General features: G+C 51.0%; 1 protein-coding gene across 1 annotated transcript; it reads left to right on the forward strand.

Moving 5' to 3' along the window:
* The first annotated feature begins 1,059 nt into the window (after nt 1-1,059).
* On the forward strand, nt 1,060-9,426 carry pde12 (phosphodiesterase 12). The gene is made up of 8 exons (XM_071899489.2): nt 1,060-2,138; nt 2,632-3,059; nt 3,952-4,057; nt 4,290-4,434; nt 4,695-4,773; nt 4,921-5,043; nt 8,152-8,357; nt 8,455-9,426. Exons 1-8 carry the CDS (start codon nt 1,570-1,572, stop codon nt 8,572-8,574), a joined length of 1,776 nt encoding a protein of 591 aa, XP_071755590.1. The 5' UTR covers nt 1,060-1,569; the 3' UTR covers nt 8,575-9,426.
* The last annotated feature ends 1,006 nt before the right edge of the window (nt 9,427-10,432 follow it).

Genomic DNA, 10,432 nt, shown 5'->3' on the forward strand with positions numbered 1-10,432 from the left:
CAATTAATCGACTAATTGTTTCAGCACTAACTGCTTTAGGGAATTACTGTTATGTACTTTATATTTATCCAGAAGAAAATGTTTTTAAAAAGATATTAAACAAACGATGGCTCTGCAAAAACTTTGCGTGTCTGTTTCTGTATTTAAATTTGAAAATAATAATTGGTAGAAGGTTGGCACAGAGTTTCAGTCAGTCTGCTCTCAGGACATTTTGTGAAATAAACACGTCTTAAAATATAAATAACTTGCTCTGAGTATTCATTTATTGAACTGTGAGCAAAACCTGAAGCTAACCTGAAGCTAACTGTTTCAGCTGCTAAACTGAAGCGTTAGCTAACCTTTTCATGTGACCAACGGACCAGAATCCTTTACTGGAGGAGGAACCTGATCTGAACTGGATTCCTTTTTTATGAGACTGAATACAGCCAAAAGGTTGCGGGTTCGATTCCCGGTCCGTTCTGTGAGCAATACACTTCTTAATAAATACAGTATATACTGTATATATAAATAATATATTAATATAAAGTGTTACCCTGTATGTTTTTCTAATCGTGAAGAAGTAGATGAAGAAGTAGATGTTTGATCTTAGTCACATATCATTGCTTCTCTGTTTACGTCATAACATCTGCTTGTATATTTTATGTATGGTTTTTATGTGGTGTCTTTAATATTAAATTGATTGATTTAGGTATTATTATTATTATTTTTTATTCCTCCCGACCACATGGAGGCGCCAGAGGCATTCAACAATTCAGAAGCAGCAGCTGTCCAAACACAAGAAGATGAAATCCACATGGAGCAAAATTGTACAGATTCCTTCTGAAATATATTTGTATTTTCAATTTAGTATAGTAGTATAGAGCATCTTTGGTAGTATGTATTACTCAAGAAAACGTTGCGACATTAGTGTTCATCAGCACCAAGTTATCAGAAAACAGAATAAGACCGGAAGTGACGCGTTTTCACCTTCAAAGCAAAGATAGAAGAAGTACCGAGGTGCACACGAAAGCAAAAATCGCATCCAAAATATTCAGAGGAATCACAGTATTTATTATGACTTGAAACTGCAGATTTTCCACTTTGGTATTTTCTGTGTAATTTAACAAACGATGCGAGACGTTTTATTTTCAGAAATCAGTACCGGAAGTAGTCGTATTGTTGTATTCTGGTAGCTTGACACTGGTACCAGAAGCTAGCTGCTCGTATCAGACTCAGAGGAGCGTTCACATGTAAGGTTCTCTAACAGTTGTTCTTGTAAATCAGTACACGCGTGTAAAAGCAGCGGGTTCCTTCCCGAAGCCCGTGTCTCGTTTACTCCCGAACCAGACCGCTAAAGGTCGAATTAAACACGGCGTTTTCCCGGTTTCCTCAGTGAAGTCCAGTTAGCATTGTGGCTAACGACAGCTTGACCACTGCAACTGCAGGAGAGTGTGGATTCCTCTGGAGTCGCATAACCAACTGACAAGTACAAAATACAGAGTCACAGTTGGAGTTTGTCCCTTTTTAACGGTACATTTGACCGATTCGTCTGGTTGAGCCCCGCTGTCCATCTTCCTGCCCCGGGGACTTATGTTGAACTACCTGTCGGCTACCTGCAGACTGTTTCCCCGCTGCCTGCTCTCTGTCTCACCGAGGACCGTCCGCACACCCCGCCGCCTCCTCAGCAGGATGGAGCCGGCCGCGGTGAGGTGCCTCCCCGGGGAGCCCAAGCTCACCATCTCCTTCTGCCTGGACGGCAGCCAGAAGCACATGCTGCGGGACCAGGGCGAGGAGCTGGGCAAAGTCCTGGCCAGGATCTCCAACAGCATCGCCAAGGGCCAAGGAAAGGCCAAGAAGTCCAAGAAGAACCGAGGGCAGCAGCCGTCCGAGGCGCCGGAGCCCGCCGTGGTGAAGCTGTTTTACAACGGGGCCGCGGTGCCGGAGGAGCTGCTGAACTCGGAGGCGTGGCAGGACGGGGCCGTGCTGCATGTGGGAGATGTTAAATACTCCGTGCAGAGGAATGCACCTACTTTCACTACTGCTGAGCTGCCCGTCTCCCTGCTGGCCGGCTTCCCCGTCTGCCCCAAACTAGAGGTGGAGTTTGGGAGCCTCCAAGACTGTGAGTTCACCTGGTTCAAAGAAAATGCCCCAAACACAAGGTAACTGAACAGAAGAACCTGGTGTTATTGACGGTTTGTGTATGTATCACAGTGGCTGGTGGGGTTGGACATTGCTGGGTGAGATGATGTGGGCAGGTGTAGTTCAGGTGTAGTTCAGGTGTAGTTCAGGTGTAGTTCAGGTGTAGCGACGTCGTTTCGACCTGCCTGCAGTGGATGTGGGCGACTGAGTGTGACATCTGACATCAGAGTGTAAAATGTCACCGTTTGTATTGAATATCAACAGGCGAATTCACTGACAATTAGTACAACTGTCTTCCTATTATTCATTATGATGCTGATAGACCCTTCCTTGTTGTTCTGCTCTTATCAGTCATGCTCCTCCTTGTTGTTCTGCTCCTATCAGTCTGACCCCTCCTTGTTGTTCTGCTCCTATCAGTCTGACCCCTCCTTGTTGTTCTGCTCCTATCAGTCTGACCCCTCCTTGTTGTTCTGCTCCTATCAGTCATACTCCTCCTTGTTGTTCTGCTCCTAGCCCTGAAGCCGGCGGGAACGTCGCGGGTCAGGAAGGCGGTTGGATGGAGGCAGGAAGTGGGCGGGTCTACGTCCCGTCCAATCAGGAAATCGGCTCCAGGCTCAAACTTCGCTGCACGCCCAAAGATGGAAAACGGCGCGGGCCGCCCAAGGAGCTGGTCTCCGTGGGAACCGTGGAGGCCGGGCCGGGAGCGTGCACGTTCGACGACCGACACGTGTACACTCTTAAAGGGCCGGAGGCGCCGGCGGTCAGGGTGGTGTCCTACAACATCCTGGCTGACGTCTACGCCCAGACGGAGCTGTCCAAGACGGTGCTGTACCCCTACTGCGCCCCCTACGCCCTGGAGCTGGACTACCGGCAGAACCTGATTAAGAAGGAGCTGGCAGGATACAACGCTGACATCATCTGTCTGCAGGAAGTGGACAAAGGTAGACCGGACGCCATTTTTTAGATCATTAAAGGAAAAATCCCCCCTCAGATCCTCTTCCCCTGTTAGATCTCATCAGTGTGATTATTTTCTCATGAAGTGTTATGATTAACTTTTTTGGTGAACCCACTTTCCCTCAACCTGCCTCTTCTACTTCTACTGCAGTTAGTCATTTCCTGCGTTTCCCAGAATGCCTTTCAACAACGGGGAGAAGGGGTGGGAACTTTAATCCAAGGTGGGCATATGGGCATAGAAATCGCTTGAAAGTGTGATCATTCAGCTGTGGGTTACAGGCTTCGATGTCCACGGCCAACCTGTCTCTCTGCTGCAGTGCATGCTGGTCTCTCTCCTGCTCCTGTGGTGGAGAAACTGGTCTCTCTCCTCTTCTACGATGGATCTCTCCCTGTATGATTGTTGAACGTCTCTCGGTGCAAAATGGCGGCTCTAGAAAGAAGCCCTCGCTCTTTGATTCTGAGGGACTGACACCAAAACCTGACGTTTACCGCTGATGTTTTACATCCTGAAACATTTTCTCATATCAAACTCCTTCAGATTCCATCAGTGTTGTTTAGGTTTGACAAGTTAACTGCGGGAATAAGAAAAATACACCACAAAAGAACAAAATGGGCAACATAATGTGTTCAAGTGTTTTAGGGTGGATTTCTCCTTTAATAGTTAAAATGACATTTTAGTTTATTTCCAAATTGCTATATATGTTATCTATGTATACCAAGCCTGTAATTGCTATAAATCACTTTTAGAACAAAAAATCTAGAAGATCCAAGCTGAAAAGTGATACAGTTTTGTCAAACGCTGTGCTGGATGTTACTTTTTCAAATGGAGATGTGATTTATGTTTTATCTAATGTTTTTCCACCTTTCTGGACCCTGCAGGAGTGTTCACCGACAGCCTGGGTCCGGCGCTGGACGCCTACGGGCTGGACGGGGTTTTCCGGATCAAAGAGAAGCAGCATGAAGGACTGGCCACTTTCTACCGCAGGTCTGCAGGAGCCAGAGTCAGCACGCCTGAGGATGAAAAATTATTATTATTATTGATTAGTCCCACTCTCTGTGTATCTATATTCTGTTTTGTTCTTACATTAAAATTTTAGATCTAAATCAACCTGTAACTCATGAAATCCAGCCCGTAACCCAGTAACCGTTCCTCTAACCCAGGTACCTCCATCCCATAATTCAGGTACTTTTAACTTGGCGTCATGTTTTCGTTTCAGGTCTAAGTTGAGGCTGTTGAGTCGTCGTGACATCGTACTGAGCGAGGCGCTGACCTCTGACCCCATCCATTCTGATCTGCTGGAGAGAGTTTCTGCTAATCCCGTCCTGAAGGACAAGATCCTGCAGAGATCCACCGCTCTGCAGGTACACATGCATGGCATACAGTACAGCTATAGATGTGTGTGTGTGTGTTAACCCTCAACCACTATCAGTGTATTCATATTACTAACCAATATTAGCTATTCAGATGTGTTATGTCGGCATTTGTTCCAACAATAAGATCAGCAAAATTACATTTGATCTTCTTGCAGCAGGCTAGCTGTGTTCTCCGGTACCTGGACGGCTCTTGTGAATTTATATTGTGAAATATGAGATAATAATCCATGACTCTGATTTCTCTGTAGGTGAGTGTGTTTGAGGACCTGAATGAGCCACCTAGGAAGATCTGTGTGGCCAACACCCATCTCTACTGGCACCCTAAAGGTAGCACAGCACTCTTGACAACAAACTCCACTGCTGTCACAGGTCTTCACACCTGTAACCGCATCAGTGATGTGAGCTAGCAGTTTCATGTTTTCTGTACTGAATGTAAGAATAAAGTTCTGGAAACTGAGTTTGCTTTCTGTGTAGGGGGGAATGTTCGCTTGATCCAGATGGGCGTGGCTCTGCAACACCTGAGTCATGTGATCAGTGAGGTGGCACCTGGAGCTCCTCTGCTCTTCTGTGGTGACTTTAACTCCACCCCTAACTCAGGTAACCCCACCCCTAACTCAGCTAACTGCCCCCAACGCAGGTAACTACATTACATTACATTGTGTCATTTAGCAGATGCTTTTGTCCAAAGCGACTTACCATTAGTGCATTTTGTCAACAGTAGTGAAACCAACTGTGCATCACAGTCTTCATCAGCTAAGCCTTAATAGGAATAAGTAGCATTAGTTTTTTTTTAAGAAGGGTAAGAAGATAGGTTAGTTCAGGAGGGGTCCAGGTGTGATCTGAAGAGATGTGTCTTTAGTCTCCGCCGAAAGATGGGCAGTGAATCGGCCGTTCTGACAGAAGGGGGCGGAGCTCGTTCCACCATTGTGGCGCCAGGGATGAGAAGAGTCGCGACCGGGATGAGCGACTTCTGAGCCACGTAGCGATGGAGGGGCGAGGCGACCTGCGAGGGGGGGAGGAGCGGAGGGGTGAGGCGACCTGCGAGGGGGGAGGAGCGGAGGGGCGAGGCGACCTGCGAGGGGGGGAGGAGCGGAGGGAGGGAGGCGACCTGCGAGGGGGGAGGAGCGGAGGGGCGAGGCGACCTGCGAGGGTGGAGGAGCGGAGGGAGGGAGGCGACCTGCGAGGGTGGAGGAGCGGAGGGGCGAGGCGACCTGCGAGGGGGGAGGAGCGGAGGGGCGAGGCGACCTGCGAGGGTGGAGGAGCGGAGGGAGGGAGGCGACCTGCGAGGGTGGAGGAGCGGAGGGGTGAGGCGACCTGCGAGGGGGGAGGAGCGGAGGGAGGGAGGCGACCTGCGAGGGGGGGAGGAGCGGAGGGGCGAGGCGACCTGCGAGGGGGGGAGGAGCGGAGGGAGGGAGGCGACCTGCGAGGGGGGGAGGAGCGGAGGGGTGAGGCGACCTGCGAGGGGGGGAGGAGCGGAGGGAGGGAGGCGACCTGCGAGGGGGGGAGGAGCGGAGGGGTGAGGCGACCTGCGAGGGGGGGAGGAGCGGAGGGAGGGAGGCGACCTGCGAGGGGGGGAGGAGCGGAGGGGTGAGGCGACCTGCGAGGGGGGGAGGAGCGGAGGGGTGAGGCGACCTGCGAGGGGGGGAGGAGCGGAGGGAGGGAGGCGACCTGCGAGGGGGGGAGGAGCGGAGGGAGGGAGGCGACCTGCGAGGGGGGGAGGAGCGGAGGGAGGGAGGCGACCTGCGAGGGGGGGAGGAGCGGAGGGGTGAGGCGACCTGCGAGGGGGGGAGGAGCGGAGGGAGGGAGGCGACCTGCGAGGGGGGGAGGAGCGGAGGGGTGAGGCGACCTGCGAGGGGGGGAGGAGCGGAGGGAGGGAGGCGACCTGCGAGGGGGGGAGGAGCGGAGGGGTGAGGCGACCTGCGAGGGGGGGAGGAGCGGAGGGAGGGAGGCGACCTGCGAGGGGGGGAGGAGCGGAGGGAGGGAGGCGACCTGCGAGGGGGGGAGGAGCGGAGGGGCGAGGCGACCTGCGAGGGGGGAGGAGCGGAGGGAGGGAGGCGGAGTCTGAACCTGACCAGAGACTGCAGATAGGGAGGCAGTCTGGTGTACTGTCCTGTAGGAGAGGACCAGGGTCTTGAATTTGATGTGTGGAGAGATGGAAGCCAGTGAAGCGACCGGAAGAGGGGAGTGACGTGAGAGAGTTTTGGTTGGTTGAACACCAGACGGGCTGCAGCGTTCTGATTGGCTGTAAAGGTCTGATGGCAGAGGGTCGCCCCGCCAGAAGAGCGTTGCATTAGTCCAGGCGGGAGATGACAAGAGCCCGGACCAGGAGCTGAGACGCTTCCCTCGTAAGGAACGGGCGAATTTTGCGGGTGTTGTAGAGGGAGAACCTGCAGGAGCGGGTCGTCAGCTGCTGGTCCAGGATCACCCCGAGGTTCTTGGCAGTCTGAGGAGGAAACACAGTGGTGTTGTCATGGTGATGGAGGTCTGTGAGAGGGCAGTCTTTCCTCTTTCCCTGGGAGAAAGAGTGGCTCCGTCTTGTCAAGACTGAGCTTGAGGTGGAGAACAGACAGCCACTGATGTTACACACTGCCAGGACTCGGGAGTGACAACCGAACTGATGAATGAGAGTGAATTTGCATCTGTCCGGTCACACTGGAGCAGAGCGGAGTGAAACGACCAGACCGTCTGTACGGGTAACGGGAGTCGCTCCACTCCTCCGATCTCACGATGTTTGTAAAGAATGTCTGTAACCATAGTAACGTTTACTTCAGACCAATATGGCGGCTACCGTTGCCTGTAGTTTCAGTTTACTGGACACCGGTAACACCAGTAACCAGAGGCGTCAATTTATCCATAACAACCTCCACTGACAGCGGCGTCATGTTCTCTTTTTCCACCGCGTGGACTCGATACTTTTAACCGCGACATTTGGGCCGAGACCTCAGAACTGAAGGAACAACCTCAGTGTCGAGGAAACAGACGGGACGGAAAACGTTCTCTCCGATCCGGGTCCGGTTCACACTGCCGGACTAACCGAATCCGCTCTCAAATTCGGTGTCAATACCTGAATTTTCAGGGAGAGTTCGGTTCTCTCTCCTTAATAACAAACCGTGTGAACGGAACAGGATTAAGCTCCGATGAGGAGTGACAGCTGTATTTAGCTGCAGTGTGGGCGGAGCCTTTGAGACGTGCGGAGACTTAACTCCGCCCCTAACGCAGGTAACTCCGCCCCTAACTCAGGTAGCCCCGCCCCTAACTCGGGTAGCCCCGCCCCTGACTCAGGTAGCTCCGCCCCTGACTCAGGTAGCTCCGCCCCTAACTCAGGTAACTCCGCCCCTAACTCAGGTAACTCCGCCCCTGACTCAGGTAGCTCCGCCCCTAACTCAGGTTACTCCACCTTAATTCACCTGGCTCCTCTTGCCTAAATTAACCTTGTCAAATCTTTTTCATGTCTCTCTCTCTCCTCCCTCTTTACCTGTCTGTCTCTCCTCCCTCTTTCTCTCTCTCTCTCTCCTCCCTCTTTCCCTCTCTCTCTCTCCTCCCTCTTTCTCTCTCTCTCTCTCTCCTCCCTCTTTACCTGTCTGTCTCTCCTCCCTCTTTCTCTCTCTCTCTCTCCTCCCTCTTTCCCTCTCTCTCTCTCCTCCCTCTTTCTCTCTCTCTCTCTCTCTCCCCCCTCTTTCCCTCTCTCTCTCTCCTCCCCCCCAGGTCTGCTGCAGTTAGTGAGTCAGGCTGTGGTTCCAGACCTGCACCCGGACTGGAGCGGTGCCGGACCGGAGGAGGCGTGCGGGCTGCAGCTGTCCTCGCCCCTCCCCCCCCTGCTGAGCGCCTGCGGTCAGCCGGCCTACACCAACTATGTGGGCGGCTTCCACGGCTGCCTGGACTACGTCTTCATACAGCCGGGCAAGATGGAGGTGATGATGATGATGATAATAATAATAATAATAATAATAACAACAGACAGGTTATAGCTGTGTGTGTGTGTGTGTGTGTGTGTGTGTGTGTGTGCAGGTGGAGCAGGTGATTCCTCTGCCCAGCCACCAGGAGGTGACCACCCACCAGGCGCTGCCCAGCGTGGCTCACCCCTCCGACCACATCGCCCTGGTGTGTGACCTGCGCTGGAAACCCTGACCTCTGACCTCTGACCCCCCCCCCACCCCCCACCGACCACACAGCCCTGGTCTGTTGCTGCGTTCACGTGCTGCTGGGAAACTACGGCAGCCAGGACCTCCAAGGCGGCTGCTGAACAGCGATGCTTTCACGTGTTTTGTCTGAAAATCAAACCTGGAAGAGAAACCATAAACAAACATGGCCGCCCCGCAGCTCAACAAGCTCATGTGACAAACTTATTAAACAAATCTAAGTTATGATGGTTAGTCTGCAAATTACAAACCTGTAATAAAGGTTTGTGTCATGTGACTGACACAAAACTTGATTTTCCTCCATGCTGAGAAGGTTAAAGGTCGTCAGAACTCAGAAACTCAGGAAGCAAAATTTTCTGACTTTCCGACTTCATCGTCCGACTTTGATTGGCGTTCGTGTGAAATTTCCAAGTGGGAAATTATTTTTTCCAATGTATCCGCTGAACGCAGGGTGTGAGCTACGATGGAAACCTTGACCTCTGACCCCTGACGTCTCCGCGAAGCCCTAATTTGGCTCTTTTGGACTTCCTGGGATTTCTAACGACCGACAACGACTAACGCAATTAGATTTGATTCCATTTTGCCTTCTTCCTCCAATCAACATCACTGATTTTATTTGCAAGTGGTGCGGTGACGCGCTGCCCGGGTCGTGAGTTCGACTCCCACCGCTGCCTTGCTCTGACCGGACTGTGAGCCGCGGCGGACCGCAGAGGCGTCCGAATGGCCGAATGTTATTTACATGCTGTAAATACGTATGAGCTGGGTCAAACTTAAAATACAGTTTTATCATACAGACATCTGGCCTCGATGTTATTAAAGAAGTGTTTTTATTTGTCGTTCAGTCTTTTGAATGGAACTTTATTGATCTCTGTTACTGCAGAGGACAGGATGTAGACAGGAACATGAATATTTTAACACAAACACGAATAGTTTGACAACAAATACTGTTTCACGTGTTTTAAAAATACTGCCAATGGGGTGAGAACATTTCAGTCGCCTTCGTTGCAGTTTCAGTCACATTATCTTCTATTAAGGCATTTCACTGCACAAGGTGATGTCACTTGATTTCTTACAATGTCTGAAACAAATTGAATTCCACTGGAAACAAGTGGAATCGTCTCTCCACTGACGGATTCTTTCATTTGTTTTCAGAAACATAAGCTGCAAGACAGAAAACAAGACTAAATCACTTGGTTTTTTTTCACAGCATGCTTTTACAGTGAAAAAGAGAAAAAAAAAGATTTAAAGTCTGTCAGTCTCAAGTTCAATCTATTTCAAATCAATTTTAAATCTTTTTTTTATTGTCACCTGAAAGCTGAGGTGAGCGGTATGTTTTTTTTTTTTAGTAGGAAGCTCGTTTCTACCATCTTTCCCGTGGTACACAAACGCAGCATAACAGCGGCTCTGCTGCCCTCCCTCATCGCCACGTTGTTTTTCTCTGATTGGTCAGAAGTGGGGGAGGGGCGGGGCCGGAGGAGCGTTTGAGATGTGCCACTGTGTCATCTTTTAGGGGTGGAGAGAAAAGTTCAGAGACAAGTCACTGAAATGACTCGACAGCAGCGGGCAGCGGTGACTATTTTCCATCTTTAAAAAAAAAGCATAAAACGGGTCTTATATTAATTTGACGTAAACATGGCAGATAAACATGTTGCCAGTTTGGCTCAGGAGGGTTTTATCCCCCTCTTTAGTCACAGCGGCTGACAGCTGCTGAACGGCATTCTGGGCCGGACCCGCCCACTGAGCGGCGGCGCGTCAAGATAGCAGCACTTAGCAGGGAAACACCGGAAATCAAGTTGTTTTGTCCTTAAAGTAAAAGCGTAAAATGTGTCAGTGATCATGATGATGAC

The sequence above is a fragment of the Centroberyx gerrardi genome, chromosome 5 (genome assembly GCF_048128805.1).
Source record: "Centroberyx gerrardi isolate f3 chromosome 5, fCenGer3.hap1.cur.20231027, whole genome shotgun sequence".
NCBI lineage: Eukaryota > Metazoa > Chordata > Actinopteri > Beryciformes > Berycidae > Centroberyx > Centroberyx gerrardi.

Bases quoted from the DNA above. Each gene is read 5' to 3' on its own strand.
- pde12 (XM_071899489.2), top strand. From the start codon at position 1,570: ATGTTGAACTACCTGTCGGCTACCTGCAGACTGTTTCCCCGCTGCCTG. The intron at 4,058-4,289 runs GTCTGCAGGAGC...TTTTCGTTTCAG, and splicing joins CTGGCCACTTTCTACCGCAG to GTCTAAGTTGAGGCTGTTGA. The intron at 5,044-8,151 runs GTAACCCCACCC...CCTCCCCCCCAG, and splicing joins TAACTCCACCCCTAACTCAG to GTCTGCTGCAGTTAGTGAGT.